This window comes from Corythoichthys intestinalis, chromosome 12 (assembly GCF_030265065.1).
Source record: "Corythoichthys intestinalis isolate RoL2023-P3 chromosome 12, ASM3026506v1, whole genome shotgun sequence".
In the NCBI taxonomy this organism is placed as follows: Eukaryota; Metazoa; Chordata; class Actinopteri; order Syngnathiformes; family Syngnathidae; genus Corythoichthys; species Corythoichthys intestinalis.
The window spans coordinates 22,008,976-22,028,816 of NC_080406.1; the positions used below are offsets into that span (position 1 = coordinate 22,008,976).

General features: G+C 37.6%; 1 protein-coding gene across 3 annotated transcripts in view; it reads right to left on the reverse strand.

Annotated features, from left to right (window-relative positions):
• The window catches only part of LOC130927084 (RNA-binding motif, single-stranded-interacting protein 1), a 39,913-nt gene extending 27,480 nt beyond the window's left edge, over window positions 1–12,433 (reverse strand). Inside the window, exon 1 of one of the 3 annotated variants that reach the window (XM_057852616.1) lies at window positions 12,265–12,433. In XM_057852616.1, the coding sequence (XP_057708599.1) occupies window positions 12,265–12,279 (15 nt within the window). In that variant the 5' untranslated portion in view covers window positions 12,280–12,433. Of the gene's footprint in view, window positions 1–7,304; window positions 7,623–12,264 lie in introns of those variants that run through there. The other 2 variants (XM_057852617.1, XM_057852615.1) reach the window with 2 other exon arrangements.
• Between the last annotated feature and the right edge of the window lie 7,408 nt (window positions 12,434–19,841).

Genomic DNA, 19,841 nt, shown 5'->3' on the forward strand with positions numbered 1-19,841 from the left:
TATCACACATGCATATAGGACAATTTTGAAATTTTGAATAGGGGGTCTCGGAGCGGAACTTCAAGTCACCTGAGTGACTGAGGCGGAAAAGCCTTACGTAAAATCAATGCTACCAGCACGTTTTTTTTTTTTTTCTTTTAACCAAGAATCGAAACTCTTTTACGTCCATATCTATAAAGAATTCAGGGATTTATGCATTTATCACAAGAATTTTTACCGGAAAAGCTCTGTTTACTTATGGCGGCCGCCACATTGACTGACAGACTAGCATCGTACTTCGACATATTTGCGTAAAATAAATGCTAAGTGCATGTTTTTTTTTTTTTTTTTTGCTTTTAACCAAGAATCGAGACTGTTTTACATGCATATCTATAATGAATTCAGGGATTTAAGCATTTATTCACAATAATTTTCAACAAAAAAACCTCTCTGTGATTCCACTCGGTCAGCTTCGACGGCCACGCCAATAACGCAGGCACCCTATTAATCGACCCTGCGTCCCCGTCAATATCATTATGAAGTATATGGCTTTTCTCAATAATATGAATACTGAAATAATGTTACTAAAAAAATGTCCTTAAAGTGAAAAATGAGCATTTTTAACTGAACACAGCACTATTATTTTGCTGTATGAATTCAGCATGTGGATAAACGGGTTTATTGGAACTTCTGTCATATAATGGAAGCGCATTTAACTATCGTTTAAAAATGTGTATATTGCCTGTATAGATAGATGTAGTAGTTATCATTGAAAAATGAGGAAAAAAAACTGATTCTGTTACAGAGCCTAGCTAGGCCTTCTTTTGAAACAAGTGTTGCTGACACCCCCCCCCCCCCCCCAAAAAAAACCCCAAAACACATGGAGAGTTGATCCGTTCATGCACACTGAACAGAGCTTAGCTACAGAGCGCAATTTTGCATGACCTCATCTTTTTCATATCCATGTATATGACTCTTGGGGGAAAAAAAGAAACACACACCCAGAATGAATCCTTTGTTTGCTGAGTTCTTCAAGTATCCAGAAGTGCTTACAATGTTGTGGTGTTAGACTTGATGGTAAAACTTCTACGGTATTTCGCCCCCATAAAATGTTGGTCTAATAAGGCGCAATTATTGAATCGTCTAACTCATATTTTATGATTAAACACAAAAGTCAAATTCCAAATGTCATCCTCAGAACTTTACAGGGATATTTATTTCACAGATTATTGCTGGTAAAGTTACTTCCACAACGCCATGTTAAAAAGAAGTTGGCACCTAAGCCGCAAGCCTGTAGGAAAGAGTCCATAAATGACCCCAAAAATTAACAGGGCAGATAAAGTGCTATGTGGACCACAACTGCACATCTTAGACTGTGCATCTCGATGTTGGCTATCATAACTCACCATCACTAGTTATGACTAGTGATGCACGATAATACATTTTTCAACCGATACCGATAGTTTCCTCCTCGTTCCAACCGATAATTGATAACGTCAAGCCGATAATTCTATTAAAAGATTTATGTAAAATTCTAAAGTATACACAAGAGAAAACATTACTGTGCAAAAATATAATTTATTGCTCCTTTTTTTCAACATCAAATGTGAACAAGTAGTAAATTCCAACATCTAAATAAAGACAGATTGTCTGACATTGTGAAATGCTAAACTTTTGGCAACAATTACTTACAGAGTAAATACCTAAATTGCACAAAAATGCATTTAAAAGTAAGCCATTCCTAACATACTGTATAACATTACTACACTGCAAAAACACACCTCCTTAAAACTAGTTAAATTCCCTTGTTTTCAGTGTAAATCTATTGGAAATAAGTGAAATTATCTGCCAGCACTTCAAGTAAATTTCACTCAGATTTCTTGAAGAAAAATAGCTAGCTGAAAATAAGCTTAACAACCAAATTTTACGCAATAAATTATTATACCTAATCCTTTAAAAAGTCAGAAATTTTCAAATATGTTCAATAATAGGTATGGTTCAAAACATTATTTGAAAGCATTTTTTTCTTGATTTAGGTGAAAAATGACTTTTTTTTTTTTAGATGTATGGGTTTAATAAGAACAAATAGCAATATTTATTTTACGTAAGTGGAAAAATCTGGAGCATTCATCTGTTAATTAGTATTTAACACTCAAAACAAGATGGGGAAAATTATTTGACTAGATTTAAGAAGAATGATCTGATTAAGACGTCATAAATTTACAGCGTACTGAATGCATTACTGTCTGGCTTACTTCTTATGAGTGGTTTGGTGCATGTTACAATTATCATCTAACCACTGTGCCGAAGCATGCTTACTTGACATCACCTGTCCAAATGTCTGTGGTGAAACTCGGCATTCGGCATGTTTTTCACCAAGAATGGTGGTCGTATAAACTGCATTATATTTTTTTTAGCCGGGACTTAGGCTCTCTGGTCACTTCGGTAAAAAAAAAAAAAAAAAAGGCTCTCTTCCGTCCGGCCGCCGTAGTGCACGATGAGTTGAACTGGAGATGAGTGGCGGCGGCAGCTACGTTCGTACCGGTGTTATATCCGCCCGCCCCAGTCGTCTCGCCGCAGCATATTCGTGGCATGGTTCTGTTCCGGACGAAGGCGTGCGCCTCGCGTCCCGCACGCCGTGGGGGAACGCTCGAGAAACCGGGGTGTTCGCCGGAGGTCCCGCCGCCGGTTGCCGGTGCTGAAAAATAGCTGCTCCGCGTGAAATGTCCCCCGTGATGGGAGCGCCCACACGTCACTCTTACAAACAGCTTTTTCTTACCAATCGATGGACACAGAAACGACTTTTTTGTACCGTGAATATGTATTATTTTACTCTGCTTGAACTAATAAATCTTGTACTGTGAATGCTAGGGTGACCATATTTTGATTTCCAAAAAAGAGGACACTCAGCCCGGCCTCAAGATACTTGAATTTTACTCGAAGTTCACTCAAAGATGCCTATATCACTTTAATATATTTATAGTGTGCCCCTCACTCTGGATGGAAAAATGCAGTTTGATAAAAAATAATGACTTTAAAAAAAAAAACATATATATATATATATATATATATACAGTGGTACCTCGACATACGATCGCTTCGACACGCGATCTTTTCGACATCCGATGTAAAATTTGACTCGCCATTTGTTTCTACATCCGACGACATGCTCGAAATACGACATGACAGCACTGCAAACGAACGCACGGTGGATTTTCTTGTGTGAGAAATCAACAGTTTTCAAAAAAAGTTGATACAGTTGGAGAAACAAGGAAAAAAGTGATGCTTACCTTTGAAATGAAGATGCAAGTTATAGAAAAATATGAGCTTGGGGTGCGCGTCCCTGAACTGGCTCAACAATACAGCTCCATGGTCCTCTTCCGACCACCGTTCGCCACTATTTATAAGTTAAGGTGACAATTATTATTGTGGTAACATTGCCAAGGAAATCGCCAGCTTTGTCACGTTTTTATCATTTATTTAAGAACTTATCAAACACAAAACGCCCATTGTCTTAAGCAGTTGACTGTGCTCTCAAGATAACGAAAGTATTATCTCTACCGCACCGACCTATCTCACTGAGACGTCAGCTTCGCGGTGCGTTCAGGGACAGTAAAAAGTGTCCGCCATATTAGAATCCGATTCGTTACATTATTTACAGGAATAATTATTAATTATTCTTCTTATTATTATATTATTCTGAATTATTTATTTATAACTTATTTGTTTTTCTATGTTTAATTGCCATTTGTAACAGTGCCAGCAGTATTTATTAAGAATTTAGTGTATGTTTTTAGGCTTTGGAACGAATTAATGGAATTATAATGTATTCCTATGGGAAAATCCTGCTCGACATACGACCATTTCGACTTACAAACAAGGTCCTGGAACGAATTAAATTCGTATGTAGAGGTACCACTGTATATGTATATATATGTATATATAATGCAGACCCATAGAAATGTAGTCCAGTCAATACACATACACACAGTAGGCTATGTGCCAGCTAAACATTTTTATAAATTACCGACAATTGTCCGTGACAAATTGTATTCCCATTCAATTGATATTCTCATTCAAAGTTCTAGATTGCACACAAACAAAAACCGAAATAAACTGACAAACTATTCAACCAGCATGTTTCCAAACGTAGCAGTTCAAAACTACGTTTCCCATAACGCCTAGCGCGGTTTAGCTTACTGATAGCTAGCTAAGGCAAAAATCAAACTTTGCTATAAAAGTTTACAATCATCGGCAGAGCTACGATGCGACACCAAACGAGATTTTACAGTCAAAGCTCTGACAGAAGTCAACAGTTGCCATTATATACATATTTATCGTAAAAAACTTAATTGGGCAGGCGTTGTGGCTAAATCGTCAACCCAGTAGATGGCGGTAATGCCTCATGATAGGGGTTAACTGCCAACAAAAACAAGAAGAACTACTTCTTCCCTCCCTACTACTAGGAGCCACGTTATCGCAGGCAGGCGCTGCCACCCAGCGACCGGAGGGATTCTCTTCAAATTGGTCCCGTGAAAAATCATTAAAACCGGACATTTTTATTAATTTATAAAACCCGCCCGGACGACGAGGATACCACGTGAAAGTAGGACATGTCCGGGCAAAAGAGGACGTTTGGTCACCCTAGAATATGTATTATTTTACTCTGCTTGAACTAATAAATGTCATACCTGTGTGACTGTCATCGGGATATGGTCGTGAAAACCTGTAGACTAATACATTTTTGTTCAAAGATGGTTATGTGGCCCAGTCCACGATTTGTTACTAAAATACAGTACAAGTATTTTGTGTAATTTATTTATTTAAAACTGATTTTACAGTCGTAAATCCATTACTGAAATGCGTCCATGAAAACATTTGATGTTTTCACCTCAATAAAGCCTTATAAATAAGCGCTCCCGTCAGCAGGGACATTTGATGTGGGGCGGCTATTTTTCGGCACAACACCGGGCAATCAGGCTCGGCCCGCCTGCCCGCCCCGCCGACAGCCTGCCAGACCGGCCAGAGCGGCGGGCTCCGTCGGAAGACAGCTACTTGTCGACCATCGGTCTCCTCGCCGGTTTTTAGCCTTAGATGGAGTTTACCACCGGCTTTGGGCTGCATTCCTAAACAACCAGACTCTGGGAAGGCAGCAGTGTCTCTCTATCGTCACAAGCCCCGTAGTTTAGCTTAGTTTATGTGTGTTTAGCTGTAGCATTCGCGCTAGCAGCAGCCTCGTATACGTTGCAAAAATCTTTGTGATGCAGTTTTAAATGGATGCTGGGTTAGTGGTGTTGAATGAGGACTCTTTCTTTCCGCCTCGAGGAACTTCTGCAGTGCATGTTTTGCAGAGGGCGAGAGCAACGTTTGTTTATCACATGGAAAACAACCCACGTTAGTGAGAGCCGCCATAATATTGCCCCAACTCTGTTGTGTAACTCCGCCTCCTCTATGACGCCATACTCCTCAACCTCTCCCCCCTCAGGGGCTTCAGAGAGAGGAGGGGTTGAGGAGGCGGCAGTGGAGAAGTGGACAAAACTGCTTCGTTTGCGCACATTTGGAAACTAAATCAAGTATATAATTATCGGATTGCATTATTGGTTGAATTTTTTTTTTTTACTGATTTATCTATGTGACGTCATAATTGCCATTATCGGCCGATAATTATCGGTAACCGATATTATCGTGCATCTTTAGTTATGCCATATTGTAATGTGCATAACTGTTAAGGATAGACAAAGCTATTGGTGCACTTTCAATTATATGACAAATCTTAAAAAATATATATATTAGATGCGATGGGTCACTTATTTTACCCTCTTCTGTCATTATTTGCATACTAGCCTCATTAAAATATGAAAACCTATAAATTTTTGAGTGCTAATAGTTAAAGCAGAGATTGTTTTTTCAACTGTGTGATTTTGACAAAGACCAAACCACATTTGATGGTGATTCTGTGCAGAAATGTGAGAAATTCCAAAAGGTTCAGATACTTTTTCATAGGACTGTACGACAATAACAATGTGAGTATGCTGAAAATTATCACCTTCACTTCACATGCACATGTTGCCTTTAATAATGTCATATCCATTTTTATCCCATTAGCCAATTGATGATGTTATAATCTGCGGAAAACCCAATTCTAAAAGTACTAATGAGATCCTTTGGACTTTGTATACTCCACAAAAATTGACTTACAACTCACAACTAACAACTAAGTAATTATGATATTAATTTCACAATGAATACATAAGGGCTTTGACTATCGCTATACCTACTATCAATCCCTACAGAATATTTAAAATGTAGTCATTCATTACATTGTTTTACTTGCATTACACAGAATGGCGAGGAGAAAAGCATGGATTAAAATGACCATACATTAATGGCCAAATAAAATTGGACCTTACAAACGAAAGTGTATAATGTAAATGTGGTACTAAAAATGATTATACAGTAGGCAATAGATAAGAGAATCTTAGTATAGGTAGAGTTGAATTACAGTTCAACTCGAGAGTGACACTTTCTTTCTCTGGGAGAAGGAAGGTTCAATTTTTGGCTTCATTCACCGATCAATTCACTCGGATATAGGACTGAGGGGAGAATGGGGAGAGGACGACATCTTATCAGTCAACAACAGACCAGCTGAGCCTGTCATACTGTATAATACGCAGGGCTTCCAGTATTAGGCCTCGCCCAATGAGCTCCTGTCAGAGGATAAGAGCGTGAACATGGGCAAATATGCTTATTATTTAAAATCTTTTGGCTAAATCAGATTCCAAGAAAAATCCATATATGCAACTGGGCCAAATAGAATGCATCAGTGCGTAATTAATCACCTTTGAAGGATATTTCCGTAAAATCCAGAATGATGTATTTATTAACTAAACGAACAAACACAGATAATATATATTGGAGGACCGTAAATTTATGTAGGCAAACTTTAATTTTCCTTGGTTCATTGGGATTGCTTAGGAAAACCAAAACATAGGAGGCAAGTCCAAAACCTCGTTTCTATCCATGATGCAGGCAGCCGGTATTCATCTCATTCTCAAGAGACCTCTGAATCACACACAGGCGCCGAAGCACCACAATGCCTATTTCGTATATGTCCTCATCATTCTTCTGACTCACAACCTTGTCTTTTCACACAGCAATTCATCCGTCGTAGGACCCTGAACGCAACACTCCAGTTCCACAAAAATAAACATCGAGTTTCGGTGCGAGTTTGTCTTGCTTGGTTTCACGAATATAAATACTGTTTGTAAATAGACACTTAAGGAAGTCAGTTTTAAAGGCGTAATATATATAAAATGTTTGGTTACCTGTTTGCGAAACTGCGTCCTTAGTGGGTTTCCAGTATTAGAAAATATCATCCTCAATCTGATTATGGGAGAGTTGGCTTTTACTTGGGCTGTGAATAACTATGCCCCTCGCCTAAAAGTACGAAAACCGGCTGGCATATATCGGCCGTTTAGTCGGCTGACGCACGCAAAAATGGAATTGTAAGCATATCTGTGGTCAAGCAGCCTCGATATCGTCGACTCTCCGGCTACAGTCACCCCCGTCCCTGGCGTCCCAACTCCGACCGCGGCCCTGCCTTGTATGTTTGACGGGCTTCATGACTCGAAGTCAGCGGGAAGCAGGAGTGAGGCTGAAATGTTGGACTAAACCATTTCGCCGGCTGCGCAGGGGTGGTCAAAAATTATTTTTGACGAAAATACTTGATTATCGCTAAATTCTGGTGACAGAAGGTGTTTGCAACCGTTTACAATACAAACCTCATTCTGTAGAGTTTAATAACGTCGCGTTTAAAGTAATATTTAATAACCCTTTTCCCCCGAAGTGCACGCAGTTTACAGTGGCGTCGATGCCACCTATGTTGTTGTTTGGAGTGTATTATGATGCATACTTAACATTCCGCGATGTGACTTGTCCTCATGGCTCTGTGTTTGCATCTCACCAATTCCATAAAACGTACTTTTCCACAAAGGGAAAAGTATGAGCATTTGGTCATAGTGACGACTTTAGTTTCCCATGGCGCGAGGTATTCAAATGTGGTCTCATAGAGCCGATAACTACAACGCCAATAGTCACGGGGATAGCAACAAGCTATTGCGTAGTCCTCGTCAGTGCAATTTAATGTGATTTAATGATAAATGAACGCTATCACAATTGTGAACGTCACAAAAAGAAAACACACACACACAAACGCTGAAATTCGACACGCTCCTGACATGTACTCTTCCTTATCAGCAATGTTTTTATTTTTATTTCATTGTATTTATTTATTTATTTATTTTCCCATCAGGCATGACAAATCCAAACAATAGACAGTAAATAATCGCTTGTTATGCTATCCCATCGTTGAAATTTGGATAAGCCAATGATTACAATTTAAAACTAGGTTTTTATACAGAATTAACTCATTGGCTGGCATTGACGGCGATGGACTTCCAGTCCATTTTGATTGGGACAGCCAACTGCGCTCTCCCAGTCAAATTGAATGAGACATCAATTGCCGTCAAGTCTTTTTAATCAAGGGCTTATGTTTGGTCTCAACATTGGTAGGAACGATATGGCATAACCTGCATGTACACGTTTTGCTGGGGACGGGACATTAAGAATGATCAATGCAAAATAAACCTGTATTGACTCATACTTTTATGTGTATTGTTTCAGCCTACACCGTTCAATTAAAACCTTTTGTTTTCAAAAACTACCAAAAAAAAAAAAAAAAAAAACATTTTGAAAACTTCCAGAAAAAATGTCCGGATTTTATCAGCAAATTTAAATTGCATTATTTGAACATCACTTAAATTTTATTAACATACACAAAAAATACAAGCTTATTATTCATCTCTTAACTATCCAGGAATAAAAATTAAAAAAAAAAACATTTGTCTAAAGATCACTAAACATTGTCTAAATAAAGAAATTAAATATAACTGAAAAAAACCTTGCCAGGGAATAACAAAATAAAATAAAAATGGAACCATCCTTCAGGTAAAACACTACTGCTTTTGTCCACAAGCACAGCCAAACTCGACAAAAAAATGAAAGCTCCCGCGGACTGCTTTAAGACCACATAAATAAAATAAAAAGTCTAATTGGGGATAAAGGGTAAACCTTGGTTCACTACATTTCTCAGTTAATTTAACGTTAGCAGTCGAAAACACATACAGGAGGACTTCTCTCTAAACAGCTTCCTACTCGAGTTTTGGAGGTTAGCAAGTTCACACAGTTTGACTTTATGCTAACTGATGCAGGACGGAATTACAGTAGCAAAATTAGTGGTGTGTTCCCCATTTCCACAACATTGACGTCTTTTTACATTTCTTACAGTGGCTGCTGCTGGCTGGAAAAAAAACATTTAATATGTGTGTGTGTGTGAGGGGGGTCATTTTATCAGCCAATCAAATGTGCGTTTAGGAGTTTAAAAAAAAATAAAAAAATAAAAAATGGACCGGCACATTCAGCAAGTGAAAAGAGGTACATGTAAGTTTGAACATAATGAAAATAATTCACTTAATAATTGTGGGGTCAATTACAACAATTTTTTTTAAAAATGGGAAGACAATCTTAAATGACTTATATAACTCCAGTCATCATACTGTATAACACAAATAAGGCTGCTTAAAAGTTGGTGGGGACAATTTGAACATCCTGAAAAGAGTTTTGTCCCTGTCGTCCCTATGCAAACGTACGCCCTTGTTTTTAATACATTTTTTAATTGCACTAATTACCACATCACATACACGGAAATACTATACTGGCAGTAAATGAGTGTATTTTGTAGAATAAACACTAAATTGCATTTGTAATGAACAAGGAGATACCTCAAGTCTAAAACACAAGATCACACCTGTCTCTTGCTGTTTATTTACCATAGTTTATGAATTCAATTGCTTCCATGACAAAGCTTATATGTTACTCATGCTGACATTTATTCATTCATATGCCTTTAATCTGTTCCGTCCAAAACTTTTTTTTCATTTACAAATTGCTAATAAAGAAAAATGTACTATGTAAAGCCTGGTAAAATATAATGTAAAGGCATTTATATAGAATAATTACTCTACATCAGATATGTCCAAAGTCCGGCCCGGGGGCCAAATGCGGCGCGTGGTCAAATTTCATCCGGCCCCCAGCCTCTGTCTTAAAATCAATAACCTCTGGCCCGAACACAGACTTAATGAATTGGTCAGCACTACTGCAACCAGCATATGAAGTAGTTTACACACAAAATGCTGCCCCTCATTTACCCACTAAAAGGCAGCAGCACTTTAACCTTTTATTGCCAAATGTATCACATTTGATACAACTAAAATTTCATGATTTTGAGACTAATTTAGAATTTTGACATTTATTAAAAAAAAAAAAAGTGATGGATGCAAGTCAACACATGCATTTGCAGGTTCCATGAGAAAAAAACCCACATGATTTAGCATGGGTTATAGATATAGAGCGCTTATTACACATATTAATTTTGACTTTTCTTTTTACAAATTTGAAAAAAAGGTTTCATTAGGACTTTATTTTTCAAATTTAGGGATTCTCTGATAATTGCTTCATGTTGGAGGTATTTAAGGGCTAAGCAATCTTACTCCGTGTGACCCATTACATCTATTTTCTAAAATGGTGACAATCAACAAAAAAAAGTAAGTTGACTGTGACGGCCGACGCTTCAAGGATAGGTGGAAATTAAAATATTTCTTCACTAAAATACGCAAAAACTGTGTCTGCCTCATTTGTAAAGAGACATCGCTGTTTTTAAAGATTTCAATGTGAGGCGATATTACCAAACAAGACACGCTGACATGTATGACAAGATAACAGGGAAGATACGCAGTGAGAAATCGAAGCAACTTGAAGCTAGTTCAATGTCACAGCAGCAGTATTTCGTAAGAGCCCGGGAGTCGAAAGAAAAAAAAAAAAATTAAGCAAATGTGACACACTGAATGGCTTGCTAAAATTTGGAAAGTCCATCTGCATTGCTATGGAAAGGCATTACAGTACAGTTTATATTTTCAAAAGTGAATCAGGGTCTTCACACCACTGCTGGTTGCTATTGTCATCATTTTTTTTTTTTTATTATTGAAATGTGGCCACCAGTCATACTATGTGAATCACATGTCCTCCACAAGCGAGGTGAATCAATCCAGTAGATTTTCTGAATCAATATTTAACTGCAGGAAGAAGTTTTCAAATGCATCTAGTCATCACTATTATAAATACCCCTGCTGGTAAGCCAAAATTACATTGAACTTATCATAAGTCTTGCTATGATTAAATACTGTAGGTGTGATATATGATGGGTCCTTCCAGAATGAACCTGGAGGTCACTAGTTGAGTTTATAGATTGCCCAACAGGCAAACAAAGGTTCCCAGGGTCAGCATGAGAGGAAAGAGTGAAAGGTCTGAGTAAGCACTTTGCTCTTTTGGGGGCAGGGAAAGGCAATTAAACCAGTACCTGCGCTTCGATCCTTAATGTTACTTACAGAATGTGACCTTTAATAAAAAAATGTTAAATTGCAATCTGATGTTGGTACATAAAAGATTGTGTGCTTAACTATGCATGTATGTATTGTTAGCAGAGAAACAAAGGAATTATCAATGTGTTACCCCACAAGTGATACAGGAAGTTAAATAACATTTTGAGAGCAAAATAGACCCTAAAGACACGCTAGCAAAAAAGCCGAGTAAATCACAGCTGTGATAGCTGAATTTGTCCCATTGAATGTCTTTTATTTTTCATTTTTACTTATGTTAAGTTAAAGTTAAAGTTTTCCAAACGTAATTTGTGTGTAACCTTATTTTGTGCTGCACAACTGATGCGCAATAAAAAAGGATTTGAGAAAAAAAAAAAAAAAAAATATATATATATATATATATATATATATATATATATATATATATATATATATATATATATATATATATATATATATATATATATATATATATATATTTCTACTGATTCCAAATAAGCTGTTTGTGGAAACAGTTGTCAAACATTGCACGAGAGTTCAGTCAGGTGGGTTTGCTCAGTAAGCATCAGCCGTAACGTAATGAGGCCCCTCCCTCGGCACTTGTGGCCCACATTATAAAAAAACAAAAAAAAAAACAAAATAATTTTGTGGCCCAACAGATGCCGCTGGTACCCATAGTTGGGCTGTGGTCCAAGGGTTAAGAATGACCAAGGTAATGTCTGTCACGTTTCACAATACAACAAAAGCACAACTAACTTGGTAAAAAACATAAGAACTCTACGTATGCACTCACTTGAATTAACGGCATAGTGTGAAGACGGTTTCTTCTGCTCCTTCAATTTGGGTCACAAGCTCCAATGCTGTATCTTGCATTAAAAAAAAACTGCTAGCAATGTATCACCACAACCTCTCTTAATGCTTCTGAGGTTATTCTGACACTGTGACTTGCTTGACATCTTGGAACTAGACAACCAAAAATCAGATAAAGCTATTAAATAAGGACCCAATTTTCTGGAATTTTATGAAACTGACTATTGTTGGAAATGCAGCGATTACAACATCGATCAGATTCATAGAACACAAATTCACTGTGGTGCACACTGGGGATTTCCAAGGGAAATAAGAGTGTGCTTATTTCAGGACTTGTTGGCTTTCATGCAGTTCCGGATCTTGTGCTTTTAAAAAACTAAACCCCACAGATATTCTTCAACAAAGGTCGCGTCTTTCTTGACTTTGTCTTTGAATTAATAATTCTCAAATGCAATCTGTTCTTGCATTTCTTTAAATTCACACACACACACACACACACACACCGGCACACACACACCTTGTGTTATACTGCATACTCTGTTGAATTCTCAGTCCAACAGACTTGTGCCTAGATGAACAATGTATTTCACTTTCATTCTTGATGTGTTTAGATTTACTACAAAAGACTATGTGTGTTACATTTAGTATCTCAAATTCAAAGCCTTGAACACAGTCCACGCTCAAGCATATTGATGGCCAATATAGCATGATGCATTGTTCCAGTTTTCTTGTAGGACCCACAACGGAGTTAAACGATGTTTACTTTAGTTCAGTCATTCAAGGTTCATTTCAGTTCATTTCACAGTGTAAGAACACTATTCTTCTGCCACTTATCAGGTTTTACCAAGATCTTGTCCATGTCAGAATTCTTTATGCTATTTTTTTTCCTAAATCATAGCCTTAAATTCATTCAAGCCACACATTTGAAGATGAGTAAATAAATAAATCTGGGGCTCAACTGATATCCAGATATCCAGAAGTCACTCCGTGTGTCAAACTGAGCTTTTTCATTGTAGTTGCTGAGTCACAAAAAAAAAAAAAAAAAACACTTACCATGTTTAGAGATATACAACTTGTATCGAGGAAAAAGATTATTCAACTTGACAGTTTGCAAAGGAAGAGAACAAACCTTTAGGTACTACTCTTTGAGTCTAAGGAGGTGAGGAGAAAGCTGAAAGGTGGTGAATCTGTCAACTCAGTTGTATAACTAAGAACATGCTATTCAATAGAATGATGAAGAGTTATTTTCTAAAATGGGGTGGGGATCATAATGGAGACACAAAGTCTGTTTAAAACAAAATGAAAAAATGAAAATGTATGTAAATAAAACCACAGTGCAATCTGATGAAGAGGCAGCATTGGAGAAACTAATGCCAGAGCCAAAGCTCCATCAACCTTTGAAATCATTGTAGATAACCTATTGAAGTCAAATTAGGGGGAAAAAATTCTTTCATGACTGCAGATTGCACTTACAATTCATTTCCGTCATAAAAATTACAGAAGTGGTCCTTTAAATAGTTGTCAGTGGCATTTTACCTAGATTTTCTGAATCCTGTCTAGTGAATGAGAGGAAATACTTGACAGCAGCAGGAAAGGTTTCACTTTGGAGCTCTGCCCTCATTGCGTTCGTGTAAAATGTCCCAAGAATGAGATTCATTGTGTTTTTTCAGGCCTCACATTGATATAAACAGCTGCACCACTGCAGCGTTTCATTGTGGACACGCCTTTGCTGGGCAACTCCTCCAACTTCATTGTAAACCCTAAATATAAATATATTTTATCGTGCCCCTGCTCACATTCTTGACGTGGCACAAACATCTCAAGCCGATGAGCATTTCAAGCGTTATTTAACTGAGATCTCCAACATTTCTACTCCTTTTCTGCATCGTCGCTAGCGAGACATCTAAAAGTTGAACAAAATCCACTCCAGAATGCCGATCAGTCTCCCAAAAATAATGGAGATGCAATTACGGTAATCACTGTCATAGGCCCTTTAGCAAATGTGTAGGCTGCATTTGAAGCAACATGTTTACATTCTTCCCCATGTGGATTGATAAGATTGAGTGGTTCAGAAGGAAATAATACAAAGTTGTTTCTGTGTCTTTGACACTTTAATATATTACATTTTAAACAGAAAATACAGCATATTTAGTATGCACTTACAATTTGTAATGTATCTTTAGAAAAAACAAAAACAAAAGAAGATGATTCTTTTCTGAATGAATGTTAAAAGATCAAAACCTATTTAATTTAATGCAATTTTTTTCATACGTTACATACGACAGAGGTTTAGGACCAAATAAAGGAGAAGAGGAAAAAAAGGACTCCAAGATACGAGTGCCTCATGAAATAAACTGATGAAATGGCTAGCAGTGACCTATACCCTTGCAAGCTAGACCTCACCTTAAGAATACGTATACAGTACTGTATTCATCTTCCTGACACTTTGGTAATTTTAGCCAAGGGATAAGTCAAATTACAGCCCAGAATCAGGTGATCTCTGAAGCTGAATCAAAGCACTGTTTTTTTCATTCATTCATTTTCCATGCCGCTTTTCCTCACGAGGGTCGCGGAGGTCCTGGAGCCTATCCCAGCCAACTACGGGCAGTAGGCAGGGGACACCCTGAACTGGTAGCCAGGCAATCGCAGGGCACAAGGAGACATACAACCATTCACGCAGACACTCATACCTACGGACAATTTAGAGTGTTCAATCAGCCTACCATGCATGTTTTTGGGATGTGGGAGGAAAACGGAGTTCCCGGAGGAAACCCACGCAGGCACGGGGAGAACATGCAAACTCCACACAGGAAGGCCGAAGCCCGGGATTGAACCCTTGATCTCAGAACTGTGAGGCAGATGTGCTAACCACTAAGCCACCGTGCCGCACTGTTTTTTTGTTGTTGTATTTTTTTAGGGCTGTCAAAATTATCGCGTTAACGGGCGGTAATTAATTTTTTAAATTAATCACGTTAAAATATTTGACGCAATTAACGCACATGTCCCGCTCAGACAGATTTAAATGTCAGTAGAGTGAAATGCCCACTTGTTAATTGTGTTTTATGGAGTTTTGCCGCCCTCTGCTGGCGCTTGGGTGCGACTGATTTTATAGGCTTCAGCACCCATGAGCATTGTGTAAGTAATTATTGACATGAACAATGGCGGGTTACTAGTTTATTTTTTGATTGAAAATTTTACAAATTTTATTAAAACGAAAACATTAAGAGGGGTTTTAATATAAATTTCTATGACTTGTACTAACATTTATCTTTTAAGAACTACAAGTCTTTCTATCCATGGATCGCTTTAACAGAATGTTAATAATGTTAATGCCATCTTGTTGATTTATTGTTATAATAAACAGATACAGTCCTTATGTACCGTATGTTGAATGTATATATCCATCTTGTGTCTTATCTTTCCATTCCAACAATATTTTACAGAATATATATAATTTACAGAAAAATATGGCATATTTTATAGATGATTTGAATTGCGATTAATTGCAATTAATTACGATTAATTAATTTTTAAGCTGTAATTAACTCAATTAAAAATTTTAATCATTTGACAGCCCTAATTTTTTTTAAAAGTAGGAATCAACTAGTGGGATCAAGTATGAAAATGACTTCTAGTGAGGTACACTGACATTGCAGTGATTATCACGGGACATCTCAAATCATGTCAGTTGGTCATCCATGTTTTTGTTTGGGGTGTTTTCTGGATGCTAATATGGATTTACAGCCTCTGTGGAGTGTGGATGTTCATATTCCATACTGTACTCCAGAGACAGTTTACAATAATTATGCATTTAATTAGAGTGTCCCAGTGATTAATGATATCATTTTAATGAGACAAACATGTCAGAGTTTGACTCAAATGTAGTCAAATAATCAATTACATCAATTACAACCACTTCTATATGTGTGTGCCAACTCTCAATTCACCAAGAACAGCTTTTGACAGTTAGATGAATTGCTAGAGATACTCTAAAGAGGCGCAAAGTCTGAATGAAACTGTACTTCCTTTGTTTTTAATTGGTAGCATGACTGTATGGTTTGTTTCATGTTAAAATGCCCATCCTCTATTGACAAACCTAATTTTACACAACAGCTGAAAGCAGACTACAAATCTGTATTCTAAATAGAGTTTGCTGTAGGCCCTTGATCATACTTTGCTAATATCCTAAAATGGCCTTTTGCTTCTTCACTTTTGGTGTAACACACATACACTTTGGATTCAAGTGTACATGTACATATAGCCTGCTCTGAATTACTTCCTCTCCCTCGCTATGTGTGCATTAAACAATAAATATTATTCAAAATTGGAAAAGATTCTCAGATTCAGAAAAAAGCGGAAGCTAGCAGTATTGATTTTTGGTGTAAAATAAAATCAATCGTAAACATGTCACACGTGTCATCCAGTCAAGCAGGAAACCAGACAAGGTAATGATGGAAGGGTTGCGAGCAATTTATCATACCGATGTCCCACAAATTTTTTAAACATGCTTTACCTGTTTTTCACCCACTACTAATTTGAAGTCATTGTCCAAGGGGACATGCTTTATCTCATGTTAACAAATTACAAATGTTTGCCAAATTAAATCAGCACTGAAGTGGTTGTCATGGAGCGGAAGTACTTACAACATTTGAAAACATTTGCTACTTAATTTAACCTAAAATTGACCTTAGATATTTTTTGATGTGGAATGTATAACATTAACAGTGTTTGCATTTGGCTTGCAATCAGTCCTGAGTATACGCTACTGCTTGACCAAAGTATTATGTTAATTTATAATCCTATGGAACCCTTTTGGTCATAATGTTTGGTGCAAGCGTAAGAAAGCTCATAATCATGAGAACACCAACCCTCCAGTGAAGCGAATTTCATCAATAAGTGGTACAAGTAAAATTTGATAAAATTTTCATTTACCATACAGTGTATCAGAAAATCCCCCCATTGATGGGCTCAAAACGGATCAAAATTGTTGCATCACAGCACCTTGTGCCTTTGCAACTGGAATCGAGGTGAGTGGGTAATAAAATGTTGTGACAACTTTGAGCGTTCCTCCAAAACTGGAAACCTGTTCACTTTGTTTTTTGTGACAAACTGACAATCAAAATGTAAAGTAAAAAGCTGAGGAGTGTTGCATAACGGTTTTATCCTGCGAGTGGCGATGCAGGATTGATTTGTATGGCGAATCATCATTGAGTCTGAAGGGCCTCTTTGCATACACAGTCACAACTTGTAGTCTTTAAATAGCAGGAAGCCCCCAGGGCAGAGCCTCTACTGAGATAATGCTGTGTACTGCTTCACCTTTGGGTGGAAGTCAGCATGGCTCGTAGCTCCGCTCTTGAGGACATCCTGTTTGCTTACATTCCTGAAAGTGCAGAAAAGGCATTGCGACATACGCATGAAGACGATGTTTTGGTATTGCTTTGCACAGTTTTTGTATTGTTGGGAATAATTTACATCTTATTTCCAGGAAATGTTGTGGCAAGAAGAGGTTTTGTGGCTTACTGTTAATGTAGACTCCTGAAATTCGATCTATGTTGTGCCTCACATTCCTCCCACTCTTCCCTACATGCCGGAGTCCTTAGCTTTGCCCTCCATCTGATCTCACATTTTTGCAGACCTACACCACAGTGTTTGTTTTCCTTGAAGGAAGCATGAATGAAGTACATGCTGTCACAAGATTTATTGCAGAGGTCGAGTCGGACTTGTATCTTCCAAGTGGCTGCTTTAGTCCAGTTACCTCAAATAATCCCTGTATGTACAGTGCAAAGTACTGCAAAATACTACAAGCAATGAGGCCTTGATATGACATGGTTCTAGACTACGTTTTTTACTCTGGTTGAAGTGGTACACTTTTTTTTTTTTCTTAAGTTGACCACACCACATTCAACAACACGATTTGACATGTTTCTTTGAAAAAAACAAATACATAAAAAAGTAGTTTCTAGTATTTTAAGAGGTCTTTTGTTTTCTATAATTCCAAACGATGGCTCGTGTCTCAAAAACCTATAAAATGGGTTATTCCCACTGTATCTCAAGGCACCTCAGTACTGGACCTAACCTTATAATTGTGCTAATTGTTCATATTGCCATATGTTAATTCATTTTCGTGCTCAGGCTCAGGCCTTATGTTCATTAAATGTTGTGTGTTCACTGACTATACAGTACTGTACTGTACTCCACAAATCCTTTAGCTGCCATCTGCTGGTCATTATAGTGACCTTGTATACAAGAGTCCCTATTACATGAATACTGTACTGTGTTTCTATTTCGATTTGATGGAATTATCATATAAGTAGCTGAATAAAATATAGTGACTTGCACTTTTGTTCCGATCATTCACTGCCAGCCTTTCCAGTCAATGGATTGGATGTCGAGTGCAATCAATAGAGATGAAACTTACAGCTACTCCTCCCAATTTAAATTAATATGATGCAATAGCGTCATTAGGCCTAAAATATTCTTAAGCCCCCCTAAGTAATTTGTTGTGGTTTTATTTAAAAAAAGAAAAAAAAAAAAAAAAAATCATGATATAACCTATCATTATTAAGTTAAATACTGTATAATCATAAATCTGTCAGTTTCCTCTCACACCATAGAGTAAGGTAGAGAGCCTCTTCAGTGTGTCGTTATCCAATTCATTCCACTTGTTCATATAGAGAACGCCCTCATCACTGAAAATCGAGTCCGCGTTTTCCCTCTCACCTTGCTCGCAGTCGGTACTGGACTACCAGCATGTGTGTGTGTACTTCTGACGCACACAGAGCAGAGCGTGAATAGATGGATGAAGGATGGATATAAGGTTTTCCAAGAAAGTGAGTATTTATCACTGATGATAGTAACAGTTAGCGCCAGCCCCCAACTAACAGCAGAATGTCCCATGTGATTAATAAAACAACTGCTCCGTGTTTGACGGATAAAAAGCTGGCTTGCACACTACAGACAATCTCTGTGCATGTCTTACATTTGTTGTTTTGCGGCCAAAAGTTACATCCCATCTCTAAAATAACGCTGCTACATAGCTGCTGCTGCTGCTAGCTAGTTAGTCTGAAATGCATTGTGAAGGTCCTGGTTGTTTATAGAGTTAAGAGTGCACTCTTTTTACCACCATCTTTGGGGTGACTTCCTTCTGGAGTATAAGCTGTGTTTCTCACTTTACGCACAGAAGAGTACAGGAGCTGAGCTCATTCACCTATATGATTATCATCAGCGGATAGTCATAATAATACACTAATAATAATCACTCTACCACCTTTATTGACCTTTAGGAGTCAGAGCAGAGTGATGGACCGATTTGCCACCCTTTAAAACAGACGGCATTCTTTGATGCTTCCATCTACCAAGTAACTTGCAATTGTAGCCATTTTTCCCCCTGTTGTTCTGCTGTATAAAAAAATAGACTGAAACAACAACAACAACAATAATGAATATATAATCAGTCTTTGTTATCCGTTTGTGAAGTTTTGTGCTTGTACGCTACGTTCACTTACATCAGACATGTCCAAAGTCCGGCCCGGGGGCCAAATGCGGCCCGTGGTCAGATTT